This window comes from Malaclemys terrapin, chromosome 11, assembly GCF_027887155.1.
Source record: "Malaclemys terrapin pileata isolate rMalTer1 chromosome 11, rMalTer1.hap1, whole genome shotgun sequence".
In the NCBI taxonomy this organism is placed as follows: domain Eukaryota; kingdom Metazoa; phylum Chordata; order Testudines; family Emydidae; genus Malaclemys; species Malaclemys terrapin.
In genome coordinates, this window is record NC_071515.1 from 78724262 (window position 1) to 78746980 (window position 22719).

A 22719-nucleotide genomic window follows, 5' to 3' on the forward strand; every position below is an offset into this window, starting at 1 on the left:
ACTCCCCTGTCTGCCCAAGAGGGGTCAGAAGTGAGATGCACTGTGGGGAAACTAGCACCGCCATTGCACAGCTCTGTGGCTATACAGGTGAGTTCACCACCGGGGTTTTCCAACCGGCACCTTCGCCCAGCACTAAAGACAATTAACCAAAAGAGAAACGATGAAAATCATCTCTGCTTGGTAGAGAGGTTCCGTTCAGCAGCTGCAGCCTTCCTCTGGGTGAGGGTCACACACACATCGCCTGAGCATTCACCCGTGATCCAGACACAGCAGGAAGAGAGACAGTAAAGAAAAACAAGTCCAAAAAGTAGGACTGTCTCATTAGGGCAGAAGACTCTAAGAGGAGACATAACAGAGGGCTATAGAATAACACATGTCATCAAGGAGGCCAGTCAAGCAACTAGTTATCCCATCCCATAACAGAAAAACAAGGAGACTTGCTATGAAATTAAAGAGACAATACATGTCCAATGAACAAAACAAAATAATGTTTATATGTAACACTTAATTAACCTGTGGAATTCACTGCCACATGATACTGAAGCAAACTAAGCTAAGTAAGAGTCACAAAGAGGTTAGACGTTGGAGTGAAATTCACCACAGTGCAGAGGGGTTGGCTTATGTTCAGACAGCCCTGCCCTCTGAGCCCAGGGTGACAGGGGCTGTAGAGAGAGATCAGACAGATTGTGCAGACCTTCTGCACAAAGGTGGGGACAGAACAGGATCTCCAGTGACACCAGGTAAAATAACTTGACACAGGCCTCAATCAGAGAGAAGTTAGGGATGGAGGAGAGATAATGGGTCTCTGCTAGTCCACGTCCCCACAGCCACTAGTGTTCTATGCAGCCTAGTTTTCAGTGTCTGCAGCAATGGGGCTCCCCACCCGCTCCTTGGGGAGGCAAATTCACACCTAAGCCATAGCACTGCCAGGGAGTTTTTTCTGAGATTCAGTTTCAACTTTCCCTTCCTAAACATCACCCCCTTCCCCAGCCTCAGTTACACCCCTGTAAATAACTACTCCCTCTCCTTGGGTTTCAAACCATTCAAAGAGCTATCAACTTCTGTCCCCCTTAGTCTCCCTGAGCCCAGACAGACAGAGTTAGCTCTTTTATTCTTTTCTCCTAGTTCAGTTTCTGATCATTTCTGTGGCTCTTCTCAGAACCCCCTTTCAGTCTCTCAATGTCAATCTGGTAATGTGCGGTGCAATTCTGGCCCACTGGCGTCAACGGATACTGGCTTCAACGGGGCCAAGATTTCACCCACGTTTTCTAAAACTCGGCACAATGTTGGGGGGGGGGGGAGGAAGTCTCTTCAGAGCCTACAGAAAAGGACTTTCCCCTCCCTATTCCAGGGTGTGACTTCTGTGCATATGCAGCCCCAAAATTGCTTATTGAGCAAGCTGAATGGAAAACACGATGCAAACATAGCCCTAAATTTGCAGAGTTAAAATAAAGTCCAGAAATACAAGGGAAGATTGCTTCCCCACTACGTTCATTTGAGCATGACTCTGTATTTTAGATAGGCTTGGAAGGATTCAATTTTTATCAGTAAATGCCAATTTCACTGGACACACACAAACCCATGAAAAAATATTTCCATCGAGAATAATTGAAATTTACAGATAGGCAAAGTCAGAAAATGCTGCTTAAGAAGTTATTAGAGTTTGATTTAAGGATAATTACTTCGTATATTTTGATATGTGACATGGACAATTTGTGTTTTAATAGTTAGAAAGCTTTAACTTTTTAGAATCTCTGTGTCTACTGTCATTAAATAATTACTGTTTGACCTACACGCTGATAATCAGGGCTTAAATTCTCATAGAATATTTCCCGGAGCCCCCCACAGCCCTCCCCAACATACTATAAAAACTGCAGGGGGGTTGAAAATATTTTGTGGAGCTTCGCTCCAGACAGCTCCAGCTGAATTTAAGCCCTGCCCATAATTTCCCGCAACTGTGAACATTTAAATTGATAAAAAGAAACATCAACATTATCTGTTCAATTGTAAAAAAAGAAGAATTGAATTCTGCCTAGCCTAATTTTAGCAAATACAGCTGGCTAGAGTGTAGTGCAGACAGGTCAGTGGTGCTGTGGGACCCTGCACTTCTGCCTTTCCTCAACAGTCTGACCTTCTTGGCACATTAACAGAGTTTTGGGGATTTAACTTCCCTCTTGTTTTTTTAAACTTCCACTACACTGCTATAAAGATTTAATGTGGACTAATGGCTTAAACTGCTGAGCAATTCCAGTGATAAGCAGTACTTCCAACCCCATGCCAAATCATGAGTCAGGCCCAAAAAAAATCATGCAATTTGTTATAAATGTGGGGTCTTTTTCTTTGCCTTCTGGTTTTTGAGTCTTTAGGTTCCATTCAAGTCTTGTTTTCAAGCTTCCCTCCACAACCAGCAAGGCTACAAATTTTCATTTAAAAAAAAATGAAAGCTGAGTTTCTCCCATAATCACATGATTCCAGAATCTGGGGCTTTAAGGAAAACATCAAATACCACAAGAACTGACACCACTGGCTAACTGAGCCCAAGCCTGAGCACATGTGGAGGGAAATCTCCATGTCCACAAACAAGCCTTCCCCTGCACATGCACAGCCACCAACATTACTAACTCCGTTACCAACCCACTGTGGTTTTCTCCCAAACTCAGCCAGGGACACACTCCTCAGTGAGGGCTGCTAAGAGGCCAAGTTTCCAAGTTCAGCTGTCCTACATACATCAGTCTGAAATTCTGAACTAACTTGTCATGTTATATTTATGAGATTTTCAGGCTTCTCAGTCACAAGATGGGAAATGGCCACTGGGTCCCATCCAGTCCATGCCCCTTAGGCAAGGCAGGCTTATTCTCCAGCCCCTCATCCAACCCAGGGTAAGTGCCCCAAGGCCTTCCACCACCTCCCTCACAGCCTGTCAGGACAGCTGGGTGACTGGCCCTGGCTTACGCAGGAGCAGGCACAGGCTGGACCAGGGGAAGGAATTACTAGGTATCCAGGAGCATCCCCAACAAGGTAGAGACACTGAGCAGACTGAAGTGACTGCTTTCATTAGGAGCCTATGTACCTGCCTTGGGGTCACCAAGTAGACCCTTGCTTATGGGTTGGCTGGACCCTTAAGACTCGCAGGTAATTACCTCAAATGACTCATCAGGCGCAGAGTCAGAGCACTCTGACCACTGTGGCTCAGGGATGACTCAGCAGTTCAGAACACTCACCACACAGCCATTAGGAATCTTTACCCGATAGTCAATCTCATTTTTCCCTGTCCTGTTTTCATCTGACCTCTCCTTGTTACACTCCTTGAACAACCAACTGCTATAATCTGGGCACCCGCGGATCAATTCAGCAGAAACTCCCCACCTTCCAGGAAGTCCTGAACAATCCTGTGAATCATGGGTAACAGAAACCTTTCTCAGAGGCATGCAGAGCAGGAAACTGACTAAAGGGACTAAGGGCCAGCCAGCCCTGGGCGGAGAATTGGTGGGTACCACCGGAGCTACTAGTGCTTTATTATGGGGAAGGGTGGAGTGGTGGATCAGAGCATTGTGCAATACACAGCCACAGCAGAGTCCGTCTGCGGGGAGCAGCCTTGGGAGACAAAGGGGTGTTCTCAGCCCTCTGAGAGAAGGAAACGGGAGACTCTCAACCACATGTATTTATGTATTTTAATAATTCCCTGGTTTCCAATGGAAAGCCACGTGGCCCTTTGATAATGAGGTACTGGACTCACTGAAGCCCCCATATGTATTTGTATGAATGCATGTAAGCAGTAAAATGTATAAATAGCTTATATACACATGTCTCTCTATAAGTTGTCTATATATTTGTGTGTGTGTGTGTGTGTGTGTGTGTGTACACACATATACAGATTTATTTGTGTTTTTAGAGTGGTTCAGGATACATTCCAAGACAAAATTCCAGCCAGCATTGGAGCCAAGAACATCACTCAGCCAGGCATAATCTGCCCTCTCTGCCTAAGCATACACTAAATACAGAAAGGGAGAGGTATAAATAGACAGAGAAATACATGAATGGCCCTGTTTCCTTACACAGATAAATACATACACAGCGTGGAGCGGGCAACCACAGGAAGGCTAAGAGAACTGCTCAGGGGCCACTAGACCGGATTCGATTCAGAGGCTCCGATTATATCTAATACCGCACCCCACTAGGGCACAAAACATCGATGGTGGTGTCACTTCCTGCACAGCTGTGCCCAGCTGCTCTGGACAATGCTCTCCACCTCTCGGCACTGCCTGGCACATCAGTCAGCTCAGAGCAGTGTGGGATTTGGGAAGCGGCTCCACTAGCATAGAGAAAAGAAGCTGTGTACTGAAAGAGGAGTGGAATACAACTGGTGGGGGATGGGCAGGAAGGGAGGAGAGGAGCTAGCAAAGGAAAGGGCCTTGCTCACCAGCAGGGACACTTCAGGGAACACCCTGATGATTATTTTATAGAACCAAAAAGGGAGCTGGGCACTGAACAGAAGATATGGTCCCTGCCCCAAAGAGCTTGCAATCTCAATTTGAGACACGACACAGCAAGTGAAACAGTGGGGACAGGATGAGTGGGACAAGGAGGGTGACAGCGAGGCAGATAGCTCAGCCACGCACACAGCACTGCTGCTCTCTCCAGCCTGACTGCTTTGTAAGGCAGTCCCTAGCACAGCCATACTAGTACAACTCACTGACTCAGCAAGCCAGGCGAGGCAGTTACAGCAGGTGGGGTTGGACAAGGCCAAGAATTTCAGAGCTGATGTGATGGGAAAGGGCGAGCCAGTGGAGAGATTCAGAGTGGGACGACATGACAGGGTCACTTACCCTATGTAGGGCTGCTGCAAGCACTTGGTAGAACACACAGTGCCAGAATCAGGGGGTTATGCAGCACCACTGCTCAGGCCTTGGTGACTGGAAGGTAGGTCCCCACTATTTCTGGGACCCTTTGGGTTCCATGTCTTTAGTTGGGTCACTTCGTCTGCCACACTTCCCCCAGGGATTGGTTTTGTTAGCAATGTTTACACCAGAATCCTGGCAAAGCCCAAAGTGGAAAATTGCATTCTGCTTACTTTGCATTGCCCTGCAATTTCAGCTGGATAGGAGAGTCCCCTTCTCCCCTAAAGAGCCAGGAAGCACGGCTGTATGGCTGTTTAACACTCCGGCCCAGCACTGGCTGCATGTCAGTGACAGGGGAAGTGATTCCAAATCTTAGGCATGTGAGACAGCATTAAGCCTAAACTGTCTCTGACAGAGGGCATCTTGTGTGGCTGCAGACTCAGGCAGACAGGCCAGCAGGAAACAGCTACACTGTGACGGCTCCACAACAAGAAACTGAAACGGTTACTGAGGCTATGTCTACACTACAGACATCACAGCTGTACCGCTGCAGCTGTGTTGCTGTAAGGTCTCTATGCCAATGGGAGCGAGCTCTCCTGCAGGCATCCATAAACCACCCCCAACAAGCAGCTGTAGATATGTCGGCGGGAGAGCGTCTCCTGCTGACATAGCGTTGTCCACATGGTGCTTTTGTCGGTGAAACTTAGGTCGGTCAGGCATGTGTTTTTTTCACACCCCTGACCAACAAAAGTACTAGTGTAGACATAGCCTAAGTGAAAGGTTAAATTCTAGCAAGCAGAGCAATAAAGAGAGGAGTCCGTGGGGCCGAAGAGATGCTTGGGAGAGAACAAGAACTAACCCCAGTGTTTTCACCCATTCCTGGAGCACCTGTCACCATGACAGTCCCAAACATTAAAAGCAAAACGCTTCCGAAGAAGTGAGGGTTTTACCCACGAAAGCTTATGCCCAAATAAATCTGTTAGTCTTTAAGGTGCCACCAGACTCCTTGTTGTTTTTGTAGATACAGACTAACACGGCTACCCCCCGATGCTTCACCCACCATCTCATTCCTTGACATTAAAATCTCCCTGCTCCCCCAAGCACTGCCCAGCACCTACTGCCGCTCCCCTCCAGACTGCAGTTTAAATAACCTTCTCCAAACCTGCTTAGTTTCTGTGCCAGCAGCCAGGTCCTCTCTACTTTGAGCAGGGGGTTGAACTAGATGACCTCCTGAAGTCTCTTCCAACCCTTATTGTCTGTGATTCTATGGTTAAAGCAGAGCCTTTCCTATCCATACAGAATGACCCTTCTGCAAGGCGTTCCCCAGGACCCAGGAAATTCCATCCCTCCCCTCTTTACACCATCTGCTCCAGCACGCAGAGACCCCGGGCTTCCCCTGCCTAGCTGCCCCATGCACAGAACCAGAAGCAATTCAAAGAAACTCCCACAGGGCCCTGGACCCACACCTTCCTCCTCAAAACAATATTCTTACTTGGCAATTTACAAAGTGGTCAGTATCACTGACCCATTCTACAGAGCACAGAGAGGGGAAAGGACTTGCCCAAGGCACCCAGAGGTGGAACAGGAACAGACCACAGCTCTTCTGAGTCCCTGTCCAGGGCTCTCTCCACTAGGACACACTGCCTCTGCTGGCATCCAGGATCTCTCTCCTACCAATACATACCACAGCCACAGCTCTTCTACACACACACAAAGCGTCTGAGGGGCTGTTTTCACCCCGCCCTTCCCACCATGCAGGACAGTGGGCCGGGCCTGCTCCACTACAGTCTCCTTTGGCAAAGTTATGAAAGAAAGTGCAGCCGATGGATCACCTGGTCCCTCTAGTAAAACCCCGCAAGGGCGCTGCCACTGGGCTCAGTTCACTCCTTCACACATCATTATCCAACCAGTCCCCACAGGGAAGAGGGACAGCCCTAGCTTAAACCAGACTAGGCAGAGGCTAGGGGTGTACAATAGGCTTAACCTTGCATCCGCCTTGGGGGCGAGCTGGATGGGCCAGGATGAATTTCCCAGCTCTAGTGCTCTGAATTAATGTCCCGGTCCACCCCTGGGGCAGTGAGAGGACTCAGTGGGGCAGTGAGGCCTGGTTGCTTTGCCCTGTACTGTGCCCTGCCCATTACTGCTCCCGGCTGTTCGAGCCGCAGGTCTGTTAGTCACATACCCAGCAACGCTGGGCCTAGCTAGCGCCTCATCACAGCACCACCCCAAGGACCCAGCAGTGCCCTTCTGGGCTCCAGACAACCTGCAGGAGACTGAGGGAGGCACAGCCAGAGTTTGGGGACAAAAGGGGGGAATGGAGGAGATCTGGGAGGAATCTCACTCCCAAAGTCTTCCATTTCCACAGCATTCTGGAGGGGGACGGGGGCTCTGAGCAGGGCTTTCCCCCATCAGTGCTCCCGTTTGAGTTCAGACCTGGCACTAGCTCAAACCACTGCTCGCTGACACGAGATCAATCACTCCACGAGCTGCTCCTCTGCGGCTATGCATGCCCCGTGCCCGTGCACATGCCTGGCCCTCCCCTCACCAGCCTGGCCCCCTTCTCCCAGCCTGCACTTGCCCTCACTTTTCTTACAACAAAGCATCTTGATGCCCAGCCCAGGGGGTGGTGTGGGGAATAGTTACAGAGGAGGGGCCCTGCACATGCTGGAACGAGCTCTGGATTTCAGACCATGTAAGAACCTGAGTCCACAGCTACCTGTGCTCATCTTCCCCAGGAGTCGGGTGCCAGCCCTGATGTTCTGCCAGACTCCATTCTGCCTCCCTATACCACCCCCCCTTCAGTTTCAACTAGATACAGAACTCTCCTTCACCTCCTTGCCGAACAGGCTGCACAGCACAGTCAAGTGCCTGTTCATCAGCGGCCACGTCCGTTGTGCCCCAGAGAGGGCTTTTCTCAGTGCTAGGAGAAGCGATTTCTACACTGCGTATGGTCAAACCCGTCAATCTTTACTCAAAGCTCCTGCTGAAGTCAACAGAACCTGAGTCGGGGTGGCAGGGTCAAGCCCACAGTGCATAAGCTGGTCTGGGAGGGAAGGTGCCGAAGCAGAGGTTGGTGTGTGCTGGGGCAAAGCAGGGCTCATGACGTGTGCTGTGGGGTCTGGATGGCTCACCTTACCACATGCCCCAGGACACGTGCTGTGCAACCTACCCGACGAGAGATTCCAGTGCTGTGGAACAGTCGCTGCCACAGTCACTGGGGTTAAGCCTCAGGCCCCCCACCCCGCCCAGGAGGGAACATGCTAGTGAAGCCAGCCCACTCACCGCGGTGACTCAAGTGTCCCAAGCACAGCCCTTGGGGCGGGGAGGGGGAGGGGACACACGGCTTGCTGGAATCACAACCATTAGGCCCGCAGCCAGCCCGGTCCCAGCCCTGTTCCTGGGGGCTTGTTCCCTGCCCATGGTCTGGGCTCTATTTCGGGCAGCCTGCTGCCCTGGGGCTGCTGTGCCGAGTCTGGTTTTAGCAGCATGCAGCTCCGCTGACTCACTGCTTGTGTAAACGGCCTGTGGTTCCCCTGCATCGGCTGGGAATGCAAGTGCCGGCCAAGTTCCCGCCTCACCTGATTATGCCTAAATAAATAAATAAATAAATAAAGCCGCCCGCCATCTGCCACATGCCTTAATGGCAAACAGACGGGGAGAGGCCAGAGCTCAGGCTCCGCAGCACAGGGGCCAGGATCGCTCCCCAAACCCAGGTTGGTGCTAGCTATGCAGCACAGTGAAAGAGGGCTGAGATTGCGCCTCGCCCTGCACCCCACTACATGTGCCCTCCCAGAGACCCCCATTAAAGCCTGCATGGAGCCCTGTGTGCTTTTGCACAGAACGTGCACCCACGTACGGACTCGCGCACACAGTCATGCACTGACATGCATCCTTGTGCAGGCCTCCATGTGCTCTCAAGCAGACTCTTCCCTTTCACAGCCCCACGTGTGATCTCACACACATGCCTTTGTGCTCATCCTTGCACTGGCAAGGCGCACACTTACACCTCCCCACCTTCAATAAATCACATGCACCTTTGCACACGTGCTCTTGTATTGGCCCACTCGCACACACACGCTCTCTCCCTGGCATACACACACCTATGCCAACATGGTCTCACCCTGGCATACCCCCACCCACATACACACAGGCAGGCACGTGCTCTCTTACCCAAGCTGTGCCCCCGCCAAGGCCCACACATGGGGCAAGAGGCTGAGAAGCAGGAACAAGAAGCTTTAAACAAGGCTGGCTCATTTCTGCAGTGTAGCCAACTCCTTCCGGAACTCCAGCTTCATGACTCAACCGCTCTGCTGGCCACAGGCAGTCCCGACAGTGAGAGACCACCACACCAGAGCGGAGCAGGGACAGAATGGGTCTAGCTTGGGTAACCAGTGAGAGGCCTGGCCGGCACGGGACACTCGCAAGAAGGTGAACAGGCAGGATTGCTACATTTCCCAAGTAGCCAACAGCTAAACTGCTAGAGAAAGAGCCCCACACAGGCCTGCTCCTCTCTCCACAGCCTGCCCTGAGCCTGGCTCTAAGAGAGCCTGGGGGCCTGGCACTCCTTGGAACCAGATGCTCCCTGGATTGCTGCCAACAAAGCTCTGGTGATACAGCTCCTTTCCTGGTCCCCATCCTGGCCTGGCAAGGTCCAAAGGGCTCTGGCTCAGCGAGATCAAGCCCAGGCCACCTGGTCCCCATCTGCCAGGTCACTACTGCTCATGTCCTTCCAGGTTCACGACTGATTTCTGAGGTTGCGTACAACAAGCCAAGGTCTAGGGCTGGAGAAATGTCTGTCCAGGGGAGCCCCTCTGACCCCCAGCTGCCCTGTGTGGCAGCAGTTCCCTCCCTGGCCCACTTCCTAAGCCCCCACGCTGGGAGTCTTATTGAGAGGTGGAGGCCATGCAGAGGGGAGGGGGGAGAATGGGGATTTAAAACCATTAATAGCCCCTCTCGCCCAAAGACTCCTGCCGCACGAGAGAGGAGACTGAACGTCGCAGCGCGCACCGCACCTGTGCACGGCGCCCATCGAGCAGCCCCGCAGTGCCCAGTGCCCTGCCCTGCAGGAGGCCCTGCTCTTGGCCAGCTACAGCTGCAAAGCCACAACCACCTTGTGCTAATTAAAACCATTCCCCTTAGGAAGTAGGCAGACGGTTGCTTCCTCCCCTGCTGCCCGGAGCTGGCTCGTGTTTAAGGGCCGCTGTCCCCACCCTGTGTAACACGCGGCCCACCACCGGCTTCGGCTCTTAAACAAACACAGGCCACTTCTCTCCACGGGCTTATTTTTAGTGCTTATACAAAGGGAGAGGCAGAGGGCGGGGGGAGTCAGGCAGAGTGCAGGCAGGGGCTGGGCCAAGCGAGCCAGTACGCCTCACTCCTGAACTGTGAATGACGCAAGGCTCTTCCCTTCCACTGCCCCCTCCAGCACTTCCAGCCCCTGCCACACAGGACAGCTGGGGGACAGACATTTCTCCAGCCCTAGACCCCAGCCCACACATCAGACTCTCATTTGAGCAACAGGGTAGCTTGTTGGGAGATCCAGGCAATACTGATCTAATGCACAGGCCTCTCCCCTCTCGAGCGCTAAGACCCTCATCTCGTCTCCTCCCAGGACACAGGCTCCACCTGTCTCACAGATTCCCTCTCCATGAGACCGGTCTCCCCATGCTGCCTGGAGGGGGCCTGCCTTGCCACAGTGAGGGAAACGCCGCCTCCTTGGCACCTCTCCCAGCCTAATGCCTCCGGGGTGGGAAAGGACGGCACTGCACTGTGACCCCCGGTCTCCCTGACGTCAGCAGGTAGTGCTCTGAGCCACCCCACGAGCTCCATGCCTGCGCTCCCCGCTCGCCCTGTCTGCCTCAGCCAGCAATGCGCTGGAAGCCGGCTGTTTGTTTATCTTCCCATTCAGCATTGCTTATTTTGATGGCACATCCTCCGAGCTCAGCCCAGGTCGACCTGTGAACCTTCCGCATCCTGTTTGCCGAAGCCCTGCTCTGCAAGCCAAGTGCGCAGGGCGGCCAGAGGCCCAACACAGCAGCCACCGGGTGCACCGGCCAGCAGATAAAAATATTCACGGCGAAACATCCTGGGGCACGGGGGTCTATATTTGAACTGATTGTATCTGCGTGTTTATCCGAGCAGGCTTGATTGCTGCTCTATGGCGCAGAGCAGCCAAAACAACTTTGGCTCCACAGGCCCGGGCTTCCCTCAAGGCTTCGGGGGGGTCACTGGAGAGAGGAACCTGTTGCCCTGGTGTGACGGCTGGGCACTGTACAGTGTAGTACTAAATTCCACACCCAGGAGCAATGTTCCCCTGCTGCCCAGGACTCCTCCAAGACAGCGAGGGGGGGAGCGAGAAGCAGGCCTCACCACTGCCCAGAACTGGCATGTTCTCTGCTGACCAGATGGCATTAAGCAGGCAGTGATCTGGGAGGGAAAACCCAAACCAAATTAAAAAGCAGGCGCCAAAGTGCTCTAAGGCCAAAAAAAACCCTAAAGACCGAGGATGGTCCTGGGGTTAAGGCACTGGGCTGGAACCCAGGAGATCTGAGCTCTATTCCTGGCTCTGTCAGACTCCCTGTGAAACCTTGGGAAAGTCACCTTGTCCTCGTGCCTCAGTTTCCCACCTGTAAAATGGGGCGATGTTTGTGACACGTTCAGATTCCATAGTGATGAGAACACATAAAAGCCTAAAAATACAACCACACTTGGCCCTTGTCCAAAGGACACCGATTCACCCATCCTGGCATCAGTTTGTGCTGGCCTGGGCCTGCCACCTCCACGGTCACGGGAGCTCGAGCCTCACACATTGGCCCATTACACAGCCCCCATGTGATGCTTCACTAATCTCATGCTCGGGAACAGGAGGCTTCGTGCCAACAACCCACAAGGAGTGAACAAGGGCCAGTCTGTGCTGTGCAGGGCCAGCTCTAGGCACCAGCAAACCAAGCACGTGCTTGGGGCGGCACATTTTCACGGGCAACATTCTGGCCTTTTTTTTTTCCTTCCGGCGGCAAAAGCCTAGAGCCAGCCCTGGCAGCAGCAGCACGTCGTGCGTGGGGGGTGCCCTGGAGCCGCTGAGGTTCGCGCCACGAGGGAGCAGCACACGCACCTTGTGGCTGGGTCGGGCAGGCTCCAAACGGGGGACACTCGGGCTGGGGGCCGCCCTGCGGGGCACATGGAGCCACCTGCAGGTGCTGCACGGCAGCCGCCCCCCAGTGCCACAGCCGGGGCTGGGCAAAGCAACCTGAGCCGCCCAGGGACTGCGGCAGGCCGGCCAGCAGCAACAGCGGGGCCATAGAGGGCGGGGCACTGCCGTGTGGGGCCCGCATCCCGTTCTCCGGGGCTCAGCTCCCTCTGGGGCTACCCTGCCCCGGCTCCTCAGACCCTGCCGGAGTGGTCCCCTGGCTCTGCCCTCCCGGGTCCTGGACGGTCCTGGAGGCGGGAGCCCAGGCTGGAGGGACCCTGGGCTGAGGCGCGGCCCAGGAGCCCCACTGCTTACCCCAACCCTGCAAGCGCCGGGCCGGCTGGAGGCGAGGGGGGAGTGGGCGGAGTCAGCACTGGTGGGGGGGAAGCCCAGGACTGGGGTGGCAGGAGGTGTGGGTGGGGGTGGGGGGGAAGAGAGGTGGGGGGCAGCCAAAAATGTTTTTGCTTGGGGCGGCAAAAAACCTAGAGCCGGCCCTGGTGCTGTGGGTGAGAGCAGGAGTGTGGGGAAGTTCAATCAGCACCTCCTGATTCAGGAGCGCACTCCTTGGCAGGAGCTGGGAAGCACACCAGAGCTCTGTTGCCATTGCCAACCTAGGAAGCACCATGCTAACCCACCAGGGGGTCAGCCACGCAGTAACCCAGAGCACCACGCTCTCCTTCACCACACAGCACTGCAGGGAACAGCACACACCCTAAATCTAGACAGCCACCCAGTGCCACTCGCAGACCTCAGCACCATGCACCTCCCCAACGGGGCGACGCACCCACCTAGCCCTCATGGTCGTAAAGGTGAGCTTCCATAGGCTGAGCGAATGTACCGTTATTGATCTGTACCAGGGGTCGGCAACCTTCAGAAGTGGTGTGCCGAATCTTCATTTACTCACTCTAATACAAGGTTTCGCGTGCCAGTCATACATTTTAATGTTTTTAGAAGGTCTCTTTCTATAAGTCTATAATATATAACGAAACTATTGTTGTATGTAAAGTAAATAAGGTTTATAAAATGTTTAGGAAGCTTCATTTAAAATTAAATTAAAACGCAGAGCCCCCCCAACCAGTGGCCAGGACCCGGGCAGTGTGAGTGCCGCTGAAAATCAGCTTGCGGGCCACCTTCAGCACGTGTGCCATAGGTTGCCTACCCCTGCTCTGTACTGCAGTAGCACCTGCTGGCTCCTGACCCAGCGTGCTGGACACCGGCAGACACATCCCAGAGAGACAGTCCCCACCCCAAGGAGCTCACAACCCATGCAGGGACGTGTGCATGCGTCCGCAGATGGCCTGGAGCAATAATTCTGTCTCCTTCACTTATCTCAGTGAGGTGTCCAATGATGGCACTTTCAATCTCAGCATTAACTATTTACTTGCTGAACATCTGAGCAGAGAGAATGGGGGAAGGAAATGAGGCCTCCTGCCAGGATGCAAATGGAGGAGAGCCACACTGGCAAGGAAGGGAGAAGAAGAAAGTAAGGTGGCAAAGGCAGAGAAGCAATGGGTAGAAGCAGCAGGCTGGTAACAGAGAATCTATTCCCCCTGGTTTCAGAGTGGTAGCCGAGTTAGTCTGTATCAGCAAAAACAAGGAGGAGTCCTTGTGGCATCTTATCTCTAAGGTGCCTCCTTGTTATTCCCCCTGGAGCAATGTGCTAAACATGACAATAAAGCACTGACCAAAGAATAGCTGAATTCATCGCCCCTTGCCATGGGATTGCACTCCAGTGCCTGAGCAGGCTTGGTTTGTATGGAAACGGGTGTTTCCAGTTCTCATGCTCGCAAAGATACCTGGGAAATGTGAAGAGCGTCTCCAGCAAGGTCAGATGATGATCTAACAATCTCTTCTGGCCTTACAATCTATGAATCAACACCTGCCTAGGTCTGCAGACAGCAAGAAACCTTTGCTCCAAAAGGTGCGACCGGCTCCATTCATCTAAATGGCATGTTAACCCTGAACCCTAACAACAACGATATAAAGCACAACACTGATCACTATCCCACTGCTCTTCATTTTAGCAGATAGATCCAGCTGACATGCTGACCCCACAATCCCCAACTGCCTCTCCTCAGGTGCCAAAGCCTCAACTGCCCCTTCCAAGCTGCCAGCCCCCTCAGCCCCTCCCCCCCCGGCTTCAACCCTACCCAAATCCACGATGCCATTGGGTGTTGCCAACATAAAAATCCATGGTGCTTTGAAACAGAGAAAGGGGAGACAGTGTAAAATAAAGTGAATGTAATAAATAACCCAGGGAGGAGAGTGGGAGCTGCACTGTTGTTCGTGCTCCTAATTCGTTCATTAACAAAGCCCATTTTTAGTATAAATGAAGCTGTCCCCACATTTCGGTGAGCACGGTGGGAAGCCAGGGACCTTGCCACAGTATTTAGGTCCAGCTTCACATAGAGCTCAAGGGGCCTTGGGCCAGATTTGTAAAGGTATTTAGGCACCACTAGGCTCCTAGCTGCATCTTAAGGCACCTAAATACCTTTGACAGTCTGGGCCCTTTGACTCCAGTGAAGCTGGACAGTGCTGAAAGATGCCCATTATTTACACTTTCCCATCACCACTGGCTTGTTGTGCTGACAAAAGCTGGTGGGTCTGTCTTGGTTTGGGCTCTGTCTTTTCCCCCGAGTTGCTTACTGTTCTGCCTGCTCCCAGCAGCTGCTCACGAATGAATTCTTGCCAAACACCATGAGAGAAGTTTCCTACATTTATAAATAAGCCCAGGACTTTGATGGAAAACTCCCCACGATTAGTCAGAACACCCTGGGCAGCTAAGTGAGCACATACCCAGTGAGAAGACATATTTCAACAGCGACCATCAAAGCCGGTCTCAGGTGTACCTGTCCCTACTTCACAACCTGCATTCAATTAATGGGATAGGTCTCTCTCTCTCACTGGGGATTGCCATTCTTCCCAGCACGGACCCAATCCAGAAAGTACGGCTGAGAGAGCTGGCTTCGCAGTTAAAAAGCCACGGCAACCAGTCTTACGAAGCTGTGGGAAGAAAAGTCTCCGATTTCCAGTGCTTTCCACTGGGGATGCCAAGTCAACCCTACCCTGCATCACCACAGTCAAGATGATAGCTCCTCTCCAACTGGCAAATATTCATTGTTGTGATTACACTGACGATAGTTTAAAGTTGTGTTTCATGCATTCACAGAGCTTCAGGCCAAAAGAAACCAACAGATCATCTGCTCTGATCTCCTTATATCACAGGATCTTGTTTTTCACCCAGTTACTCCTGTATTGAGCCCAATAACTTATGACTAAAGTATATCTTCCAAAAAGGCATCCAGCCTGGATATGAGGCCATCAAGAGATGGAGAATCCACCACTTCCTTGGGAGTTTGATCCCAACTTTTCCATTAATTTGCCCAGGCATGATGTCAGGCTGACTAGCATATAGATATCACAGTCATCCCACTTGCCCTTTCTGAATATTGGCACAACATTAGCACTCTACTAGTCTTCTGGAAGTTCCCTGATATTCTAAGATTTATTAAAAATTCACATCAGCAGGCCAGAGATACCCTCAACCAGCTCTTTTATGACTCTTGGATATAAGTTATCTGGGCCTGCTGATTTTAAAATGTTTACCCCTAGTAGATGTTTTTAACATCCTCCTCATTTACGAATGAACTGAAAAGTCCTTTATCATCCTCAGCTAATCACCTCACGTGATATGAGCGCATCACCCTGCTTCTTTCCAAATAAAAAAGAACAGAAATATTTATAGACCACTTTTGCTATTGCTGCATCATTAACAATTTTACCATCTCCACCTAGCAATAGGCCTATACCATCACTAAGATTTCTTTTGTTTCTAATACACTTAAATTCTTTCTTATTATCCTTAGCCCTGCCAGCCACGGATTCTTCCCTGATGTCTTTAGCTTACCTTATCAATTTTCTACACTTCATAACTTCCAATTTATATTGATTGACAGCTACTTCCTTTTTTTTTCCCATTTGTTATATATTGCTATTTATTTCGAATTGCTGCCTTCTCTTCACCACTGAGCCAAAGTTGTCCTCTTTCTTGATTGTTCAATCATGGCTTTTTGGCCATCTAATAAACACTTTTTAAAGAACACCCAATTTTCATTCCCATTCTTCTGTCTAAATTTTTCCTCTCAGTCAATTTTTCTCAGCCTTAGGAATTAGCTCTTTTTAAGCACCAAGAATATATATTTTTGGTTGGTAATGTCCTTTGTTTGCCCACATTGAATGTAAACTGATCATGATCACTGGTCCCTAGGCAATCACCAACTTCCAGTCCAGTGATTAATTCATCTTTATCTGTTATAATGAGGTCCAATATAGAGTTTCCCCATACCAGATACAACTCCCTTTATGTTAGGAAATTATCATCTATATTTTTTAGAAACTCCAGTGATGTTTTCTATTGGCTACATGAGACTTCCAGCAGATGTCTCCCAGATTGAAGTTCCCCATGATAACACAATTGTCCCCACACACACATTACAGACAGGTGCTTAAGAAGTAACTCATCCTGTTCTCTGGTTTGATGTGGTGGTACGTAACAGACCCCCACTGGTACCCCCTCCTGGGCTCTGCTAGTTAGCACAAAAAGACTGGAACGTATTTCATCATCCTTATACGACATGAGTCCATCATCCTGCTTCTTTCCAAATACAGAATAGAAACATTTATTGAGAACTTCTGCCTTCTCTGAATCATTATTAACATAGGACACAGGACTGGAAGGAACCTCCTGGGTCAACAAGTCCAGTCTGCTACTATCATAGAACAATCCCATCATATCATCTCATTCATACATGTATCAAGCTCCATTTTAAAACCAGAAAGGTGTCTTGCCCCCATTCCTCCTACTGGGGGTCAGAAACTGTCTTCTAATTCCCAGCCTACATTCATGCCTGCCCAGTTTATCCCCATTTGTTCTTGAACAATCATTTTAGTGTTCTAGTGATTGCTCCAGTTCATAAGTCAGTGCAGTGATCAGAATCTCTGGCACTTTCCTTTAAAATCCCAAGTTCTTCACAGTGTGTGTGTTGGATTTTGGAGCAGATGTGGGGGGGAGGCACATGTGCTAACCCAAGTGGCAGGTTGTAATGAATATGGAACAGCAGGTTCTATCCTCCCATTTCCCTTCTGCCTCTCTAGCCCCGTCCAGTCAGGAAGCCTCAGCAGCCACTTGCCCAAACAACTAGCCAGTAAAAAACTTTTGAGAAAAAGCCAAACAATTGCAGGAATGCCAGACAGAGCATGAGTCACCTAGCTGTCAGCAGCAAACGAAGCTGGATGGCAGCCTCCTTGGCCCTTGCTCTACATCTCACCTCAGGAGGCAGCTGGTTTAACTAGAAGAGGAATAAAGGCAGTTTTGAATGGGGGCTGCCAGCAGGCGGGAGCTGATGGGGGGGCTGCTGACGTATTACTGTGGCTCTTTGGCTCCTTCTCGGGCTCAGGTTGGCCGCCCCTGCTCCGGGCTAACAGCACACGCAGGGAGCATAGGCAGCACGATGGAGGAACAGGACTGACAGCACACGCACACCCAGCTGTGCCTCTGACTTGTGTGCTGGCTTCTCAGATCTCTCTGCCAATGAAACAGACCAAGTCCAAGGACCCAGAGCTGGATCCCAGAGGCAATACTGAGACAGGGACGCACTGTCCCAGCCAGTGGCATTGAGCAATCCCTCCACTTCCCTGTACAGGCAACAGGAGCACTTAGCAAGTATTAACCCTCAGCAGGGAGAGAGCTGCCCCCCAACCTGCTCCTTCCAGAGAGCCCCACAGACCCAGGCAGCCACCATCCATTCCTGCTCTGCCTCTGCCACAGTCCGGGCAACTAGCTGCCCACCCCAAAATGCCACACAAGGAGCTGCAAAAATGCAGCCAGCTCAGAAGGCAGCATTCCCCAGTGGCTCGGCCAGTGACTCTGCACATTTCACCCAGATAACAGCAGTGTCTTTCCAATTCAAACATTAAGGGGAACATCTTCCTGGGGATATCATCACCAGTTTGTGTGCGAACATGCAGGTCTGCTTCGAGCACGTGTCCACCCATCTGTGACTGTAGCCCTTTCTGCACAGGCCTTCCACGTGGGAGAGGGGAGCATGCTAGGCATCTGTCTGCAGCAGCATGGCAGGGTTTTCCTGAGTCCCCACCACCAGTTAGCGATCCTACTGGGAGTGTTAAGTGGGTTCTGCTGACTCACGGAGGTGGGTTGCTCATTACCCATCTGGACAGAAGGAAGGTGGGAGCAGCTCCAGGAGAGGGAGAGGATATAGGATGTGGGCTGAGAGGACTGGAGAGGAGCCCTAGGAGCAACCCAGCTTGGGGAGAAGGGCTGAGCTGAATGTTATGTTATTTTAGGGCTCAGTCACAAGGGGGGAGCCAGGATGGTCCCAGCTAGTCTCCCAACAGGCCACCTCTCCACATAACTCCAGAGACAGACGCAAGCATTTGGAATTGCAAAGGCAGCAGCTGCTCATTTGTCACCTCAGGACCAGAGTGAGACCCAGGCCCATTGTGCTGCATTGGCTCAAGCCGGCCATGGCTTTGTCTGCCTCAACACACTGCCCAAAAGTCACCAACCACACCAGGCCATGCTACCCCTTGCATACCACAGCACACTAAGACAAGCAGGCGACAGCCCGGGGCCGCGCTAAGCCGAGCGGGCGACGGCCCGGGGCGCTGGGCTGTGCTAAGTCGAGCGGGCCAAGGTGTGTTGACATAAACACACCCAGGACCCCTTTGCACTAACACACAGCAGCATCTTTCCCTACCTCATCCACAAACTTCTGCAGAAACGACTTCTCCTGGAAGGGCGCGGTCCTCAGGCGTCCTGCAAGAGAGATGGGAGTGTAAGCAGGGCGGGCAGCACCAGCCTGGCCAAACACCCCAGCTCGCTACCCGCACTCTCTGTGACAGGGAGATGAAAGGAGAGGGTGCCTGTTTTTTTATTGTTTATTGAATAATCTGGGGGAGCTACTAGGCCATGTAACACCTACACAGGACACTGGCAGCGCCAGTCAGGAGAGAGGGAACCCCAGTACTCATCAGCCCTGGCACCAGGGCCCATTAGGAAAGCATTAAAGCCAAGGAGAGCTTGGCGGCTGACAAGCATTGCCCAGACATTTCTCCGGGCCTGTGACATTGACATGAACTGTGACCATATAGATCATTGTTGCAACCACTGTTATATATTTGCAGCAAATATTGTACAAAGGTTGTCAAGTGAGGTGTCTATGACAAGGTTCTGGTTTGCTGGTTACGATGATGCTATCTGGGTGCATGGATCATTTTTGTATTTAAAATTATAAGTATTGGCTCTAGACTGTCTGTATTTCAAACTTGTGCTGTGCTTCTGGGAGACACCCCAGACAATTTGGTGTCAGCTCTGCCTAGCCTGCTGGATGGCCCATTAAGGACCATCAGCGACACAACTGACCCATTGAGAGACGGCAAATACACCCTGTGACTCAGCAAGGCAGGGACAGGCCTATGGACAGAACTGTAAGGTTTTTTCATGACATGTGCTGGGCAGCTTGTGTTTGGGACAAAGGAAGCAGAGGCCACATGGCAAAAGGACTGTAAAAGGCAGCTGCATCTTCTCTTCAATCCTGCTTCTTACCTCTGGAGGGACTTTGCTACAAACTGCTCTGAACAAAGGACTGAATGACACATCCCAGCTGGGGATGTTCCAGAGACTTGATTTGAACCTGCAGTTTATTCCATCACTGCTACAAGCCTGAACCAAGAACTTTGCCATTACTGTATGGAATTGATTCCATTTAACCAATTCTAGCTCTCATCTATATTTCTTTTTATGAATAAACCTTTAGATTTTAGATTCTAAAGGATTGGCAACAGCGTGATTTGTGGGTAAGATCTGACTTGTATATTGGTCTGGGGCTTGGTCCTTTGGGATCGGGAGAACCTTTTTTCTTTTACTGGGGTATTGGTTTTCATAACTATTTGATCCCATAACAAGTGGCACTGGTGGCAATACTGGGAAACTGGAGTGTCTGAGGGAATTGCTTGTATGACTTATGGTTAGCCAGAGGGGTAAGACTGAAGTCCTCTCTGTTTGGCTAGTTTGGTTTGCCTCAGTAGTGAAGGACCCCAACCTTGGGCTGTGACTGCCCTGCTCTGAGTAATTTGTTCTGAATTGATACTCTCAGTTGTGTCCCGCCAAAGGCAGCATCTTTACAGGGCCAAGCCATGACGGCACAGCAGGAGCCCCTCCAGGTCACTCAGGGTGGTGGGGAAACCTTCTCAGGAAACCCACTAGTAACCATGGCAACATGAAGAAGACAGTCCCTGAGGCCTGAATGAGGGCAGATTTGCACCTCAGCAGCAGTCAGCGGGGAAACACCACGAGAAAGCCCTTTCCTAATGACAGTCGCCATTTCAGCAAAGCAGCCCCAGCCCAGCGGCTGAAGGCCCCACCCTCGCTGGGGCTACAGCTGTCTGCCCTGAGACAGCACCGGGTTTCAAAGGCCCCTTGGGCAAACTCGCTTCAGCACTGTCTGCAAGTTTGGAAACATGCTCCAGCCTTTGGGGTTTCCTGCAGTTCAGTAAACACGGCTCCCAGCCCAGGGCAGATGGGTCCAAGGACCTACGGCCAGCTCCCCGGGATGGCTGGGTGAGCAGTACCCTGCAGTGTGGAGCTCCCTGTTCCCAGTGACTCTGTGTTGCAGCAAGGGGGCTCAGGAATGACTGTTGCCATTACATTCCTGGGGAGAGGCACCCCCACCCTCCACACAACTGTCCCCAAATGGATGGGGAGATGTTCTGGCTGCCTAGAGCAGCACTTCCACAGTGGGCCCCATCTCGGCACACGAGCCAAGGAGCGAGGCCTACGCACCTCACAGAAATGCTGAAGGCTTTGGCTAGCACTGACCACGAGGGGGAGGCTACCTGCAGCTGGAGCCCCCCGCAGCCTGTAGGCAGCACTCTCCCCACATCCCCATCATTGCCTGCACCTCAGGCTAAGCTTGTTACTCCCCAGCCCACTGGAAGCCGTTGTGCTGCCCTAGAACCACCCCCACAGCAAAAGCAAGAGGCAAACACATACACACACCAAAAAAATGGTGACTGCCGTTTCAAGCTTCCTCTGCAGCCCAGCTGAGGGTGGGGAAAGGTCTCCTGCTGCTCCCACTCCTTCACCCAGAGACTACTGCCTCAGAGCGAGGCTCACTATCTTCCCCAGCACCCTGCAGTGGTATCCCACCATGCAGCTCTGAAGCCAGAAGTCAGAGGTCAAAAAGATCCCACCAAACTAAGTGATTGGGCAACAAAATGGCAAATGAAATTTAATGTGGATAAATACAACAAGGAGTCTGGTGGCACCTTAAAAACTAACAGATTTATTTGGGCATAAGCTTTCATGGGTAAAAACCTCACTTGTTGCATCTGAAGAAGTGAAGTTTTTACCCACAAAAGCTTATGCCCAAATAAATCTGTTAGTTTTTAAGGTGCCACCAGACTCCTTGTTGTTTTTGTAGATACAGACTAACACGGCTACCCCCTGATACTTGAATGTGGATAAATGTAAAGTAATGCACATTGGAAAAAATAACCCCAACTATACATACAATATGATGGGGGATAATTTAGCTACAACTAATCAGGAAATAGATCGTGGATAGTTCTCTGAAGACGTCCACGCAGTGTGCTGCGGCAGTCAAAAAAGCAAACAGGACATTAGGAATCATTCAAAAAGGATAGAGAATAAGATGGAGAATATCTTATTGCCCTTGTATAAATCCATGGTACGCCCACATCTTGAATACTGCGTACAGATGTGGTCTCCTCATCCTACTGCAGTCATGCCATCACCCAAGGGCAGGAGCTCCTCTTTCCTACTCCTGCAAACAGGAAAGCCAGCCGTTCTGTGGAACCATGGACATGGGCCCCTGAGGACGTCCCAGCGAGACCACCGGGGGTTGGTCCCAATACCTGGCTTGCCTGGCCCTGTATCTAGCTCCAGGCCATCATTTCTCCTCCACCACCATGAACTGTTCCTCAAGAGTGGATCAGGTGATTGCTCCATCCGCCAACAATGGGACAAACACTGCTGGTGGGAAGCCCTGCACCTCGTGTCATATTAAGGAACCCCTTTGAGGTGCTGGGTGGGCACAAAGTGACTGGAGAATGACACCTCCAGCCCCCTTGCTGGCTCCTGCATCAAGCATACCTGGTGATTCTACACCCACAGATAAGCTTCTTTGGACTCCCATGAGCCCTGAAGATCCAGCACAGCAACACCAGAGGGAGCTGGAGTCTGGTCTGACTCACATGCTAACCTAGTTCCAAGCACAGGCCGTGCGCTGCCCTTACTCACACCCACCCCCCAAGGGAGGCAACAGGTGTCGCTGCGCAAGGGAATCGCCCTGCACAATCCCTATTCCTGGGGTGATGCACAAGCCTTAGAATCATAGAAGATCAGGGTTGGAAGGGACCTCAGGAGGTATCTAGTCCAACCCCCTGCTCAAAGCAGAATCAACCCCAACTAAATCCTCCCAGCCAGGGCTTTGTCAAGCCGGGCCTTAAACACCTCTAAGGAAGGAGATTCCACCACCTCCCTAGGGAACCCATTCCAGTGCTTCACCACGCTCCTAGTGAAATAGTGTTTCCTAATATCCAACCTAAACCTCCCCCACTGCAACTTGAGACCCTTACTCCTTGTTCTGTCTTCTG

The 22719-nt window shown here is 51.5% G+C and overlaps 1 protein-coding gene across 2 annotated transcripts in view; it reads right to left on the minus strand.

Annotated features, from left to right (window-relative positions):
- Positions 1-22719, minus strand: part of NHEJ1 (non-homologous end joining factor 1) — a 133397-nt gene that overhangs the window by 97537 nt on the left and 13141 nt on the right. For both annotated transcript variants that reach the window (XM_054044010.1, XM_054044009.1), the window contains exon 5: positions 18801-18859. In XM_054044010.1, the coding sequence (XP_053899985.1) occupies positions 18801-18859 (59 nt within the window). The remainder of the gene's footprint in view (positions 1-18800; positions 18860-22719) is intronic.